The following is a 17,066-nucleotide window of genomic DNA, read 5'->3' as shown; positions in this document are numbered from 1 at the left end:
GAGGAACCAGACCACTCCAAGATAGAACTGGTCTCTGTGACAGAAGAAGACCTCCCCACTGTTGAGACCCCCAACACATTCAATATAAGCCCTCTGGGCAGCTTTGCTGCTGACCCCCAGTCAGAGAACGATTCTGCCAAACCTGAACAACCCCAAACTGCAGTTGCACACAGCCTAACCATGCCAATCACCAAGGTGCAGCCATTTATTAATGGTAAGAGCATGTTTTTGAGGCAATGATACAGAATCAATGGATAAATTACCAGAATATGAGCCAACATTACATTATTTGTTGTGGGTATAACAGTGCTACATCTTTCCAGGATGTAGCAAAGCTTTTTGTTCTGTAGTCCTCTTCACCTTCACAGATAGAAAACAGAATGAATAAATTAATTAATTGAAAGACCTGTTAGAAACTCTCCTAAATAGAAGGGACAGAAGACTGAGCATGACCAACAGACATATACTGTGTGTTGGTCACAAGTGAGCTGAGGAGAATGTACAGTAGTATTATAGCAGGTTCGGCTACATTCATACCATGCCTTTTACTTAATATAAGTTTAGCCCTCTTCTCAGCAGAGTGTGTGTTAAATTGTTAGTAGATCCGGCTGGTGTATTAACCAAACCTTAAAAAAATGTCTTCTACTAAGTATTCTGTGTTTATTCAAAGTTCCACATCTTCTACCTCTGAAATCTTAGAGACCCACTGGTTCACAAACACTAGTAAAAAGCATCACATGGTTTAATCCAGTACTGAAAAAGTTAGTTTTCTTCTGTTTGAGTTTGTTGGTTGACAGTAGTGTCCATCCTTTATGAAATGTATTATCCTTGTTATGCTTTTATGTATGATGTCCTCAGTAGGAACAAGTGGAATTGAAGCACAAGGATAGCCCAAGAAGTGAAACGTTCTCACTCTTCACCAAGTTGTACAGATTTAATTTTATAGAAAATAAATCAATCCTAGTAGCTCATATTGTATAATTTCTAAACCCTGTAGATGTTTATTTCTAAACCCTGTGTCAGCAGAGGATGACATGGAGAGGAGCTGGAAGAGCAGGTTGCTGGCCCATCCAGTTGAGCTACTGATCCCTTTGTGCCTCGTCTTGGTGGTCACTCTCGCTCTCGGCATCGGCCTTGGAGGTGAGGTGCTCAGTGTTTTGTGAACTTTGTTCATTTAGCAATAATGGAGTAACTGTAACATGAGATGTCTTTGCTCAATATTTGATGTTGTCATTACTTGATATACAGTTTAGTTTTCTACCACACAGTGCAGTTAGAGAGTTTATAGTCAGAGCACACAGACACCATTTTTGTTACACTTCCAGTTGTAATTTCATGGTCAAAATGTGTCCTAGGAGGGAACAGAAGACAATGGTATAAGTTAACATGAAAAAAGTTAGTAGTTACTGATTAGTTGTTACTGGTTAGCGGTAAATAGTTAGTGGTTACGTGTTACCTGGTCTGTTATACAAATTGTTGAGTGTTCGCGAAGAGACATCCCACATATGTGGGTTTGTCTTTACACCTTTATTTGTGGCTTCTCTATAAAACAATGTGAAAACATTTGACTATTTGCATTATTCCGGTTTGGCTGTAGCCTCTATCTCTCACAATGCCCATGTGTCACATTTTAACAACATATATTATACCCTGTATAACACAGCTCAGCAACATGAATCATTACTTGTACAGTGTAACAGTAAATATACAGTAGGCTACAGTATGTTACCTGTGCACTAGGCTATGCTGCTGATAAAATTAGAAACAGTGTAAAAACAGGGTCTTAAACCTTACAAAATCCTTATCTAAGTGCTTTGAGATGACTTATGTTGTGATTTGGTGTTATACAAATAAAATGGAATTGAAATGAAAAAATTAAAACCAAATGAATTGATTGTATTACAACATTTGGGTTGCTTCTCTGTGTACATGCAGTGGGCCTAAGATGTATGGGGAGGTTTCGCTGTGGTTCGTCAGCTCAGTGCATCAGTTTCTCTGCTCGATGTGATGGCAAGCTGCAATGTCACAATGGAGAGGACGAGCTCGGCTGTGGTGAGACGCACATTTAGAAACATGTACACAGACATGACTGATGACTTGAACTGCTCTTAAAAGCAGTTATGAAAACATTTACAGTATCCTGTTATTTAACTACACAGTAAATAGGTACTAGAATACCAACACAGAAGGATCTATAAAGTCCTGTATCTTCCTGAACTAGAGAGAAAGGCATATAGGCCTACCAGAGGTGTCAAACTCTGGCCCGCGGTGTAATTATATTTGGCCCGCGAGATCATATGAAATGTATATTAGAGCTGCCCCCCAGTAGGTAAATGGCGCATACACTGCTAATACTACCAATCCCAGAATGAGAACGCCAAGCGCCTCCTGCTTTTCTGTTGACAATCATTCGCATCCATGCAACTATTCACATCGGACAAACTTAACCTACCCCTCCCCAAAAATAGACAAATGAAAGAGGCCAGGTGAACAGTGCGCTAAAAAAACTTTGCGTATTCTGTACCGAGTTTACCCGGCGATTGGCCGACTTTAAAGCCCAAAAATGCAGATTTGAACTGCTCAGTAAGCCATTTGCGGTTGACTTGGAAAGCGCACCAACCAACCTCCAAATGGAGCTGATTGAACTCCAGTGTAGTAACACGCTCAAGTCAAAGTATGACTCTGTGGGTGCTGCACAGTTTCCATGTTTCCTCCCCGACACGCTGCCCTAACTCCGTGCCCAAGAGACGTTGATGCACTTGCATCTAAAAAGAGATGCCAGGTATCTGGCTTTTGGCATTCTTTTTGGCTTCTGGCATTTGTTTATAATACTAAGCTTTGCTTGCTCCAGATTTAATGATTACGCAAAACTAAAGTTTGTTTCCATATGAAAAGGTTCAACATTACATATCTGGAGAGACGGGAAAACATGCACAATTGCAGTTAATTTTTCAATATATATTGAGTTTGGCCCTCGACTTCGTCCCAGTTTTTAATTTAGGCCCACTGCGTATTTGAGTTTGACAACCCTGGCATATACAGTGTAACAACTTCTCTTTACAAGGGAGTCAGTGGGTGTGGATGTTTCTCTCTGTCTTTCTGTCAGTGCGTCTAAGTGGGAAGAGCTCAGTGCTACAGGTCCAGAAAGGGGGAGTATGGAGGACAGTCTGCTCAGAGGACTGGAACAATTGGTTGGGGCTCTCTGCCTGCAGACAGCTGGGATACTCCAGGTCTTATTTTCTTTTCCCTTGTTTAGCTTTTAGCAGTGTCTGTATGTCTTAGTACGAAGTTGTGTCTATGCCCCCTTTATATTTAGCCTGTTGTCTTGATTTATACTCTCTCGCATTGTTAATCCCAGACAAATTATGACACAATAGCCTCAACTACATACTGATGCTAATTGATGTTAAATCCTTTCCAGATATAAATATAGCGTTGTGCACCTTTCAGGCTACAAGTGTACAAGACACACTTACACAACAGGCTGATACTCAGTGGATTATATTTTCAAAATAAAATATTAAGCTGTAGGCTACATAAACCAAACAAATTGTAATATTAAGAACAGTTTTAATGAACTCACATTGACATCGAAATATAGAAATATCCTTCTAAATCCAAAATAAATATTAACACTGACAAATAATAAAAGTTGTGTTACCTAATCTAACTGCAACTTTTGAGGTTTTCCAAAACCTGCAGTAAGAATCGGAAGGTCTTATTCCCCCCCAATGCTCCCAGTAGTAGACGTTTCAACAGACTGAAGCCTGTGCTGCCATAGCATCCATTGCAATGAGGCTTAATAACTGCCTCAAAGAGAAGACAGCCACCTTTACATCTACAATCTGTCAACTACACTTGCAGAAACACCCAGCATGTGATGTGATGTCACAAAGTTTTTACAAAGGTGCTGAATATCAATGTTTCTATTTGACACCATAACCAAGAGAAAACTTAGACTATAAGGTCTTAGAGAAAGACCTTATAGTCCTGTATTGACCCTGAACAAATGGACTCAAAACCTCACTTTGATTTATCAGTCAGGAAAACTGAACTTTACAGCTCATCGGCTTTGTCGTCTAAATCAACTTTTTACTACTTCAACAATATGTTGCTAAACTGGATTCTGTTGGTTTTAATGTGGTGGTGGACAGGGACACTGGGAATGTTGACATCTATCGATCACGGCCAGAATTAAACAACGGGTGGTGTTAAAGTTGTTGGTTTACATGTACAGTGCCTATAAATATTCACCCCCTAGAATGTTTTCATGTTTCTTTTATTGACATTATAAATCAATCATGGTCAATAAGAATTGCCATCTTTGACGAATACATTTCAGAAAAAAACCTCATTAATGTCAAAGTGAAAACAGGTTTCTACAAAGTAATGTCAATTAATCAAAAATATATAAGGAAATCAGTGTTTGCATTATTATTTACCCCTTGCACTTTTGACTGCAATCCCAGCAATGGAGTCTGTGTGGATAGGTCTCAATTAGTCTTGCACATCTGGACAATTTTCAAGTCCATCCTAAATTTCTCTGTAGGATTGAGGTCTGGGCTTTGACTCGGCCACTCCAGAACATTCACCTTGTCTTCGGTAAACAATTTCTGTGTAGCCTTTGCTGTATGCTTTGCATACATGTTCCACTTACAAACTTCTCCAAAGCTGTAGTTGTCTTGCTGACTGAATAAGATTGTCCTCCAGGACTGTCCTATATTTTGTCGCATTCATCTTACCCTCTACCTTAACAAGCCTTCCAGAGCCGGCTGCCGAGAAGCATCCCCACAGCATGATGCTGCCACCACTGTGTTTCACAGTGGGAATGGTGTGTTTGTGGTGATGTGCAGTGTTTGGGGTACGCCAAACATTGCGTCTTGTCAAATGGCCAAAAAGCACCATTTTGGTCTCATCAGACCAAAGAACTTTAACACACCATATTACACATGCCTATTGGCAAACTCAAGTCATTATTTAATTGATTCATGGGATTTCACCTTACATATTTTTATTTAATTGACATTACTTTGTAGAAACCTAGAAAGACATTTTTTTGTCAAAGTCACCAACTTTCACTGACCATAATTGATTTATAATGTCAATAAAAGGATGAAACATCCTAAGGGGTGAATACTTTTTATAGGCACTGTATGACCAATGCAGCCTCAATATGTAAAACAATTCTAATTTTATTATTAATTCTCGTTACATGTTTAATGACATCCATCACTGTCTGTGCTCTTTTTTTGTGTGTGTTGCTGTGTCTGTCAGTTATGTGGAGTCGTTTTTTGTCTCTGTGACCTCCATTGAGAAGGATCTTCAGTACAACCTGGTGTCCGTCAACCTGAGCCAGTCACAGATCATTAAGCTCCAGAATGTCACGACCTTAAGGTACAAAGCACATTCCCATTCGAATGACTGAAAAACAAACAATGCAAGTACTCTTAAAAGAACATGAACCATTCAAATCAGTTCCATTACAACTATGGGTGTTACTTCTTTATATCTACTATAAGCCTAATTTGTCTTTGTTCCTGCTGTATACAGTATGTTGTTAATGTGCAGTTCTGTTACTGCCTATTTGCAAGTCTTCCTAGAGTCTGTTGTATAAGCTGCTCTCTCAACAGGAGGAAATAACTTTTATAACACCGTCAGTGAGTCAAGATTCTGTCATCCAGGGGAAGTTATCTGGAAGTTGAGTCATGGCAACTGGACTTCCTTCTTGTTAGGTTGAAGCTACTCATCCCAGTAATTCATGATAAAGCTACTTGGATGAGGAGGCTTGGTTATGTTCTGAGGCTGCTTTGCTCCATCTGGCACAGGGTTTCCTAAATCTGTGCAGGGTACAATGTTGGTTTACCGATACTGTTTGAGACCTAATGTGAACATTGCTACCAGCAGGTAAAGTTATCTTTCCAGCCTCAGATTGTGAGTACAGTAAAAAACCTGCACATAGCATGTGTTCTACATGTTCAGTTGATGTACAGTACCAGTGGTCCAAAAAGTATTGCTGACATTTATTGTTCACCCTTCCCTCGAAGAAAGAAAAACCCACAAAGGTCAATGAAATAACTTGAAACTGACCAAAGTAATAATAAATCAAAACTAAAAAAAAAAAAAAAAATTTTACTCATGAAAATCAGACATTGCTTTTGAGTTGTGGTTTAACAGGGGTTATTTAAAAAACAAACTAATGAAACTGATCTGCAGAAAAATGATGGCACCCTAAACTTAACTATTTGCAATCACTGTAAGCAAGTGATTTCTGTAACTCTCAATGAGACTTCTGCACCTATCGACAGGTATTTTGGCCCACTACTTATGAGTAAACTGTGCCAGCTTTAGCAGGTTTGAAGGGTGCCTTCTCCAGACTGTGTTTTTTTGCTCCTTCTACAGATGTTTAATATGATTTAGATCAGGACTCAAAGAAGGCCAATTTAGAATAGTCCAATGAATTGTTCTTAGCCATTCTTGGGTGCTTGTAGCTGTGTTTTGGGTTATTATCCTGTTAGAGGACTATGACCTGTGACAAAGACCAAGTCTTCTGACACTGGACAGCACGTTTTGCTCCAGAATGCCTTGATAGTCTTGAGATTACATTGTACCCTGCACAGATTTAAGAAACCCTGTGCCAGATGGAGCAAAGCAGCCCCAGAATATAACCAAGCCTTCGCCATGTGTCACAGTAGGTATAGTGTTCTTTTCTTTGTATGTTTCGTTTTTGCATCTGTGCACATAGAGCTGATGTTAGTTGCCAAAAAGTTCCAGTTTTGTCTCATTTGTCAAAGGACATTCTCCCAGAAGCTTTGTGGTTTGTGATCAGGCATTTTCAATTTTTTTTAATATATTTCTAACAGTGGAGTCCACCTCGGTAGTCTTCTATTAAGTTCACTTTGGCTTAAACAGTGACTGATGGTGTGATCTGATCTGATGTGATCTACCTTAAACTTGGATTTCTCCTCTAATCTCTTTGGAGGTTGTTCTGGATTCTTTGGTTACCATTCGTATTATCCATCTCTTCAATTTGTCATCGACTGTTCTCTTGTGGCCATGTCCAGGTTGGCTACAGTCCTGTTGACCTTAAATTTCTGAATATGTGCAACTGTAATCACAGGAACATCAAGCTGCTTGGTGACGGTTTTACAGCCTTTACCTTTAACATGTTTGTCTATCATTTTCTCTCTCTGAAAATAGAAATGGGAATTGTTTCACTTTCCCTGCTTAATTTACTTCAAGCAGATTGACTGATTACAAGTCTGAAGACACCTGTGATGTTAATTATAGGACATGCATGTTTGACATGTCATTATGGTCAAATTATTTAACTTTTCTAGGGTTGCCATAATTTTTGTTCAGGCCAGTTTCATTAGTTTGTTTTTTAAAACAAAAGCAATGTCTGATTTTCATGAATTAATTTTTAGCAAATATTTATTTATTATTACTTAAGTCAGTTACAAGTTAATTCATTGGTCTTTGTGGGTTTTGCATTCTTTAACAAAAGGGTGCGAATAATTAAGTCCACATCTGTATGTGAAATATCCATTAAATGTACACTGTGGATGCATTTCTATCCACTATAATATCCATTGCTCCAGTAGAGCATCCAGTTTTGTGACACTGTAGTTTTGGCTTCCACTTTGTTTGTGATATAGTCCAAAATGAGGCCACATGTTAAGTAACAGGTGCAATGTTTCCTTCTGAAATGTAGTACAAAATATGACTAACTACAATATGTCTAACTACACCTCAGTAACTGATGAAGCCAATATAAAAACATTCTTCTGCATTTTAACTCTCTGTTTTGTGTAAAGCGCAGGACTTTGACAGCATGTGTTGTTGTACTTCTCCACTACTTTCTCTGTGATTTAACCTCCAACTCCTGTGTCACCACAGTAAGAATCAGTGCAGCTCAGGAAAGGTGACAACTCTGAAATGTCTGGGTGAGACAACATACTGTGATCTTTGTTCTTATCATTGCTGGTGTTTCTATGAGGGTTTAAGATCAAGTGTGGAAGAGCTCACGTACTTCTCATGTACTCCTGCACTGCATGCAAAAGTGTGTTTCTTCTGTGTGTGTGTGTGTCTGTCCAAACAAGATATCAGAAAAATATGTCACCTGACACTGACATGATGTTAATGTAAAAACAGCAGCATCTGCTGCCAGGGTGTGGACATGAACATGTGTGTGTGACTGGTGTTTATTTGTGTCTGTATGAACTAGGGTTCAACCAATATGGATTTTAAAGTTAATACCAATACAAACATACAAACAGTCTCTGTAACACGTGCAATGGTATCTATATTGGAATATTTAAAGTCAAATTTGGGTTAAAGTTACTTGTAAAAAGCAGCATCATTGCAGGCCTCTAAGTAATCTTCTCACACACAGAATGACTGTTGCTAGTTCGGGACCAGCCAAGTACATGTAAATTGGTGTGGGTATTGCGGAACTGCCACCTTTTCACCACTGTCATATGTCTGTCTCCAGATTGTGGCTCCAGGCCTCTGTACAACACTCGTATTGTTGGAGGAAATGTTTCCAAACCTGGTCAGTTCCCCTGGCAGGTCAGCCTCCACTTCAACAATGAACACGTGTGTGGTGGCTCCATCATAACATCAAACTGGATCCTCACAGCAGCACACTGTGTGTATGGGTGAGTCACACAATCAACTTAAACAATTTACAAATGAGATGTTCTTCTGTGAACGCTCCCACAGGACATTTGTAGTGAGGCAAGCTGCCAATAAGTGGAGCCGGATCTGGTGACTCTGACGCATCTCTTACACTGTAACAAATTGCTTTAAAAAAAACAACAAATTCCAACAGTAACATATTGTTTCCCATTGTAGAAAACAATGCATTCTGGGAAATATTTATGGGCTGCTGGCTATTTACCAAAAATAGTATAACATACTGTAAATAGCATTGCATTCTGGGAGGGATGTTAGAATGAACAGCAGAGAGGCTGCCTAAACACAAGATGCTACTGTATTTTCTCAAGATGGCTGCAGAACAGGCACGGAGCCAACTCTGGACTTTCAAGAGTGTTATCTATTGGAATTCTAAACTGTAGAAGCAAATCAAATGGTAAGTTCAATTATATTTTATATGTCTGCCGATGTTAGCTTACTAACATCATATTTGTTACTAAGCAAACTTCAACTGATCAGTAATGTTAATGAGTTTAACTGACTAGGGGGTGGCTGTGGCTCAATAGGTAGAGCAGTTGATTGCCAATCACAGGATTGGTGGTTTGATTCCCAGTATCTTGGGCAAGATACTGAACCCCTAGTTGCCCCTGGTGAGTCAGGTCAGCTGCATAGCAGCTCTGTGTGAATGGGTGAATGAGGCGCAGTGTAAAGTGCTTTGAGTACCAGCTAGGTAGAAAAGTGCTATATAAGTGCAGACTAGCTTGCAGTGCTCTTGCTAAGAAGTGACTGGCCAGTGACTTGCTTTTTTAGTATCATTTTGGTCGTTAAGGCTGATTACTGAATAGTTTCTTTGGTCAGTTTTGCATGTCATGAAATGAAAACATTTCTTTCTTGTCTTAGATATTTTCCTTTCTTATAAGTTGCTTTGGATACAAGCATCTGTCAAATCACTAAATGTAAATATAGTTGGTTTGCATCTAGAAGCATTATTGTGTATCTGGTTTATGGATTTTGGAGTTTCTCCTCTCTTTTCTGTGCATTATCCATTATCCATCCATATCAATACAGTTCAGGTCTGGTAAAAGTAGATCTGTCTAAGGTTTACTTTGACTTAGTTGGAAATAGAAATGGAAATAGCTTTTATTTCCCTGTTTAATTTACTTGGACTTGTCCATCAGAAATGTACTGACTATCAAAGCACAAGTAATCATCCCTGTAACATCTTCACAACATCAATATTAGATTCAGAACATTTTGATATATAATTTTGTTCACCCAGCTCTATTTTCTGTACTAACAGACTTTATTTCAACCTCTAATCTCCATCTGCTTTGTCTTTCAGGAGATTCCTCATAATCAACCCATAACAGGGAGAGTTGTTCAGAAGTATATGTTCTACCTGTGTATAAATGTTCTACCTGTCTACTAAATATGAAATGCACTTAAAAATGTTTTTATGCTGTAGAATGTTGAAGAAAAACTTGTTTATGTATGTCTCAGGAGAGGATTGTACTATTGTATGTTCATATGTATATATTTTGTTATGAGTACTTGAACTTTACAACTGTATTAGAAGAAAGTGTTTGCATTAACAAATTAAGGTGCCTTTTTAAAATAAATGTTGGGTTACATAATTTTCATATTTATTTCTCTTCTTTACTATAGATGTTTGTTGTTGCATTTTAGTTACAACAATCTTTCAGCATATATTATTATTAGAATATACAACATACCAATAGTATACTGAAATTTTAATTAAATGCAGCAATGTACTGGCAACCCTGCTGCCAGTACTTTGGAATCAAGAAATGACAGAAATCTACTTCACTTCAGTACATGGTATTATAAAAGCAACATGCTGTCAAATTCATAACAGTAGGGGTACTGTTAAATGAACAGTAAAATGCCAGCAGCACTGCTGCCGGCTAATTACTGTTTATCTACAGGACAATCTTTTACAGTGTAGTTATTCTGCTAGATACATTGAGCTCCTCTCCTCTCCTTGCCCAACCAACCTTTCCAGTGTTTTGTTTCCTACCTATTGTTGTACTTTTTCTCTCTCTTTCCATTCATCCCAACCGGTCTAGGCAGATGGCATGACCATCTAGGTTTCTTGGTTTTGCTGGAAGTTTCTTCTATTAAAAGGATTTTTTTCTCCCCTTTCTCCCGTACTATGTAAGATACCTTGATATGACATTTGTTGTGTTTTTGTGCAATAGAAATTAACTGAATTGAACTGAATCCAATCTGAATTAAGACAGAGACTTTCTCTGTCGTAAGGTGTTAGATCTCTTAATTAGTGAGACTGCAAACAGTGGAGGCAGTTACTGTAAGTTAGTGCTGCAGGAGCTAGTGTTCACTTCTTAAGAGTTAATCCATATTTCCCGATGCTTCTCTAGGACACCATGATTTAGTTAATTATATAGTATATAGTTTTTGTGTCTGTACATGATGTTGGGAAGTACTAAAACTATTGGTATTATCATGAAACAGGTGTTAAATTACACTCTATGTGCTTTTTATACAGGTAAAGTTTTAAGCTCGTCCACAGCAACAGAGCTGATCCTGTCTTTCACTGCTCTCAGATTCTTACAGTTATCTAGTAAAAATTCATCCTGTAGTTTGGTTTGATTTCACACCAATTTAAACATTTAGACAGACTTTTGCAGTATCTACTTTATACCTTCATTTCTTTCATTCAAGCCTGAGCTCTGGCATCATTATGCCTATCCCCATCTGATACTCAAATAACCTAATCATTAAAACAAGAAACATGCCATCTGTTCTAATTGAGACTGTAGATTTGCCCATATATGTGTTGAGTTTCAGTGTACTATCCAGATGGAGAGGGAGTTGAATCAGAAGTTACTCAGAGCCTGTATTTTCTCTAAGCACCATTAAAACAATTTTTTAAAAACTCAATACACACACATACACAATACATACACAATGTTAAAACCGACACACAATTTTAAGCACTTTGCTTGGAGTTAATAGTTCAATCCGGTGTTTAAATTAATCTGATTGGTCCAAAGATGATTATTGATAAATTCATACTGTACTAAAATAATTACTTTCTAGTGTAGTGAGTGACAGTAGGGGGAGCACTGCTTGATTGGGTAACATTAAGTTGTTTCCTCTCTCATTCACGTTGTGTCCTTCTTGGATATGTAACATGATAGTTGGTGTTGGTAAATGTGACTACGTTCTGTGCTGGTCATCACTTTACAAGATTTCTAGGTATTGCAATCAACCCACTGCTTCCTGTTACCCAACTTTGCCTTGTGCAGTTTTAAATGACTTATTGAAGAAGGTGTCACATGTAGACAGCTGTTTTTTGTGCTCTGCTGCCTTCAGCTGCTACATAGACAGGAAGACAGCAGAGAGCACAAACACTCTTATCATGCGTAGTTAAAGTTCTAAGGGCTGGAATCAGATTTCTCTACAGTAATGCCTTTAACCAAGCAGATTGAAAGAGTTTGTCCAATAAACAACATGTTTAAATATCCTGACTGAAAACACTCAACTGTACTGTAGGTAGTAGGATTATGTTCAGAATTTTTCACTGACATGACTACTTGACTGTCTGTCATCAGGTTTGCAGACCCATCCATGTGGTCAGTCCTCGTGGGGCTGATAGAGCAGCCAGTCCACGGGGCCCAGTCTCTACACGTGCAGCAGATTATATACCACCCTCGGTACCGGCCCAAAGGACTGGACTACGACATTGCAATGATGAAACTGGCCACATCACTTGTTTTCAATGGTATTACAATCTTTTTCATTCGTCTTTCTCTCTAACATTATACTCTTTGTTCATACTGTAGATTAATTTATAATTCAGAGCTTTCCGGTGCTCTTCTACTGGATCTTTGGGTATCTGAGTCATTTGAAGTAAGCAGTTCCCTAGTTCAGTCCTCAGACTGTCTGGATGGTGGTCAAAGAGCAGAGCTTGCTCCTCTGTCATTACTGATTGCACTGGGTTAAGGTTGTATTCACACACAACTACATATAGGGCTGAGTTGGTGGTGATGTATTTTATCATGTTACATTAGATAATGACATACAGTCAAGTCTCATTGAATGCAGCTACGACCATGCTCATCCAAGCAAAAAATTGATTAGGTTGCACAGGGACAGCAGTATTTTTTTAGTTATGTTGTGCTATGTGTTATGCTTTTATATACTGTTTTCAGGTGATGTGTCACTGCTGGGTTAACATGTAGGCATCTGTTTTATGCCTTGAAATTAAACATTATTCCTGTGAAGCTGAGTGCTCTCCCTACCTCCCTTGCTCCTCCTCCTTGCACTCTGACATTCTCAAAGGGTCATGTCTTAATTAACTGTCTTGGCTTTCACCCATCTGTCTTCACCTTCCTCACTTTTTCACACTTACTTATAGTATGTGATACTCAGGGAGGCGTAGTCCATTAAATGTCTCTTGTGCAGGCTTTGTGCAGCCCATCTGCCTTCCTAACCATGGGGAGGAGTTTCAGGAGGGCACCATGTGCTGGATCTCTGGCTGGGGAGCAACTGAGGATAATGGTCAGTCTGAAAATGAGAGAAATGTATCTTATTTGTTATGTCACCAGCCCAAACACTTCAATGCGTGCATATTTGTTCAGCCCAGTGACAGTGACACATGCTGTACGTGCTGATATGGTTCTAGGTGAGCCCAATGTGCTTCTGCACGCAGCCACTGTACCCCTCATCTCCACTAAGACCTGCAACAAGCCAGAGGTTTATGATGGCCTTATTTCCTCCTGGATGATCTGTGCTGGAAACCTGGAGGGAGGAACAGACTCCTGTCAGGTGCAGATGCATTCTTTCAGCATTAAGATTCACTGTTAACTCAAAGCAGCTAAGAAACTCTCTGCAGCGGGAATCACTATGAAAATATCCGCTTCCAAAAATATTTAAGAAATAAAAGCAACAATATATAGAATTGAATTGAAAAGAAAATAAACCCTGATTAAAGATAAACAACTAAATAATTATATAACTCTTATTAGTTATTTCAAAGAGAACAAAGGGATTGATTGTGAGATTAAGGTTTAAATAATAATCTGACAACGAAGAGATGCTGGATGAAGTTCAAGCACGGTTGCCAAGATGGTGTGGATTTCACAGAGGACGTTTTCTTAGCCAGTCTCCAGGACAAAAAAAACCTTCGTTCAAATGAACTTTTTTCTTAATATAATATTGAAGAACAGAAAGAACTTTGGATGTATTCTATTTTATCATCTGATTAAAGGCCACAAGGAGCCTACTGTATTCCCAAAAGAGGTCAGTGAGGGAAAACAACTCATTTAACCCCCACATGTCCAAAACCTGATCTAATACACCTAGTAGACAATTTGGGTTACCTGTGTTAGGAATAACACAGGTATATAGTCAGGTACTGACTGTTTCAGTACAGTTCCCCAGGCCTTAGTGAGTGATTTCAGATTTTCCAGATGAGAGGGTGAGTCTCAAAAACTCAAAAACACTACATTTTAATTCTACACAGCGTAAATATGTACAAGCATTAATGCAGTAACATCAATATCAACTTGTAAGACAAGTGTAAGTGTATGAGTGTAAGTTTAATAAATAGCTGTGTGAAGACCTTACAGTGTTCTGAGACAGCATTAAGTACACACACTGTAAGATAGAAACCGGGAGTGACAACAGAAAAAACATTAGTTATAAGTTTTCATGTTCACCTTACTTGCACTGACTTAAAATGAGTGATCACACAATAAATCAAGAAGAATTAAGATACATGTAACTGTCTCAACAAGCGTAACTACCAAATCATATACTCTTTTTCAAAGAATTACAATGAACTCTCTGTTCCTTTCTATGAAACCATGCACATGAAAATGTCACCATGCTGATGCTGTGAGTATTCCCATTTGTGAAGGGCCATTGATTTGGCTAGTGAGTTTACTTCCAGTGTTCTGTGTTTCACCTGCATGTTTCCTCAGGGCGACAGTGGAGGTCCTCTGGCCTGTGAGGTCTCGTCTATATGGAAGCTAGTTGGAGCGACCAGCTGGGGAATTGGCTGTGCTGTAAAGAACAAGCCGGGTGTTTACACCTGCATCACAGAGTCACTGAGCTGGATCAGCCAAGAGATGGAGGTCAGAACAACACAAGCTGTGTCCAGTTTCAGAACCTGCTTCATTTACAGGAACATGCTCAGGCTGAAAGTAGGACAGGGCTCCTTAAAAATTTCATATTATGTCCTGTTTGGGGCTTAAAAAAGTTCCCTGAACTTCCCAAAATGTGCCTGTAAATGTCATGCTGAAAAAATGTGTGAATTATAGTAAGCTGCAAGTTTGAAAATGTGTGAGAACCGACCCTATGAAAAATTACTAATTTTGAGGTGCATCTTCGATATAAGTTTTCACACAATGTCTCTAGGACATCCTGACTGTCCCACTGTGTAATTAGCCCAAAGATTTATTCTGCTATGTAGATGAGTAGAGACTAGATGTAACATTACTGTGCAGCTAATGTAGCTAGATTCAACAAGCTAACCCAGTAACCAAACAACACAAAAAACTGGTGGTTATGATACTGGCAGGGCTAGAGAGTTGGTTGACATGATGCAGTGGAGGAAGGTGGACATACTGTGTGTCCAGGAGGCCAGGTGAAACTGTAGCAAGGTTAGAAGCTTAGGATCAGGGTTCAAGTTGTTTTACCATGGTGTGGAAGGGAAGAGAAATTGAGTAGGAGTTATTCTGAAAGAGAAGTTTGTCAGTAATGTTCTTGAGGTGAAAAGAGTATCAAAGAGGATGAGAACTGTGAAGCTGGAAATTAAAGGTGTAATGTTCAATGTTATTAGTGGTTATGTCCCACAGATTGGATATGAGTTATATGTTATGATGACGATGAAGGGGAACAGAGGTGATGAGATTGTGATGGGCAGGTTTGGTCTTCAGGAAAGGAACACAGAAGGACATATGGTGGTAGACTTTGCAAAACGGATGGAAATTGCTGTAATCTGAAAGAGATCAGTTACTGCAAAGTATAAGTAGGCAAGAGTGTAGCCAGACGGTGATGAGGAAGATGAAGAGGACTAAGGCAGAGCAGTGGACAACGTGGTGGGAGTTGAGGAAAGGAAGAATGTTGTGTAGTTTTCAGGGAGGAGGTGAGACAGGCTCTGGGATGTCAGGACACAACTACAACTAATGTGATCAGGGAGACAGGTAACAGGGTACTTGGAGTGTCTGTAGGGAAGCAGAAAGTGGACAAGGAGACTTGGGGGTGGAATGAGGAAGTCCAGGTATGTGTACAGAAATAGTAGAGTGGGACACTGAGAGAACTGAAGAGAGTAGACAGGAGTACAGGGAGATGCAGAGTAAGGTGAAGGTAGAGGTGGCTAAGGCCAATCAAAGGGCATATATAAGAGGTGGAATTGTACAGGTTGGAGAGGCAAAGAGATATTCAATTAAATTAATTTTTTTATTCCGCCAAATCACAACAGAAGCCATATCAAGGCACTTTACAGTGTAAGGTTTAGGAATTGTATTAAAAACTATGAAATATTTATAAAAAAAACCCAACAATCCCATTTGAGCAAGCATTAAGCAACAGTGGAGAGGAAAAACTCCAGCAGAACCAGGCTCAGGGTGGGCGACCATCTGCCTCAACCGGTTGGGGTGAGTGGAAAGAGGAGAGAGAAAAGAACAGCAGGCAACAAAAAACAACAACAACAAGCAGGAAAAACACTGGGCAGGTCGGTAGGACCAGTAACTGAACTCTGTAGACATACAGCTCCAAGGCCAAGGATACCTGCAGAAAAGTACAGAGAGGAGGAAGCACTAGTCTTAAATGTAGAGAGGGTGTCTGCCTCCCGAACCTGAACTGGGAGCTGGTTCCACAGGAGAGGAGCTTGATAGCTGTAGGCTCTGCCTCCCATTCTATATTTGGAAACTCTAGGAACCACAAGTAAATCTGCACTCTGAGAACGGAGAGTTCTGCTTACATATATGGTACTATGAGGTCTTTAAGATAAGATGGAGCCTGATTATTAAATATGATTTATAAGTGATTTTACAGGGATGGCTGTGGCTCAATAGGTAGAGCAGTTGTCTGCCAATCATAGGATTGGTGGTTCGATTCCCGGCTGCTACGTCACATGCCAAAGTGTCCTTGGGCAAGATACTGAACCCCAAGTTGCCCCCGGTGAGTCAGACCAGCTGCATAACAGCTCTGCCATCGGTGTGTGTATGTGTGTGTGCTGAGACGCAGTGTAAAGTGCTCTGAGTACCAGCTAGGTAGAAAAGCGCTATATAAGTGCCGACCATTTAAACGTCTAATAGCTAACTAATTAAAGTAATTTGGACCTTACATGATAACTAGTGAGTGCTACTAGTAAACTGGTAAAAACAAAAATATTACTATTGAAAATAGGTGAAGATTTT

The 17,066-nt window shown here is 39.3% G+C and overlaps 1 protein-coding gene across 1 annotated transcript; it reads left to right on the top strand.

Annotated features, from left to right (window-relative positions):
- tmprss3a (transmembrane serine protease 3a) lies at nt 1-15,647 on the top strand. Its single transcript, XM_026375874.1, has 12 exons — nt 1-214; nt 1,027-1,140; nt 1,936-2,052; nt 3,107-3,230; nt 5,275-5,394; nt 7,897-7,943; nt 8,492-8,657; nt 12,252-12,421; nt 13,105-13,200; nt 13,325-13,467; nt 14,625-14,846; nt 15,501-15,647. The coding sequence occupies exons 1-12, from the start codon at nt 181-183 to the stop codon at nt 15,645-15,647; spliced, it is 1,500 nt and encodes a 499-aa protein (XP_026231659.1). The 5' UTR covers nt 1-180.
- Nucleotides 15,648-17,066: the final 1,419 nt, after the last annotated feature.

Source organism: Anabas testudineus, chromosome 21 (assembly GCF_900324465.2).
Source record: "Anabas testudineus chromosome 21, fAnaTes1.2, whole genome shotgun sequence".
Classification (NCBI taxonomy): domain Eukaryota; kingdom Metazoa; phylum Chordata; class Actinopteri; order Anabantiformes; family Anabantidae; genus Anabas; species Anabas testudineus.
The sequence above is the reverse complement of the archived record's forward strand: the minus strand, read 5'-3'. Positions and strand labels throughout refer to the sequence as shown.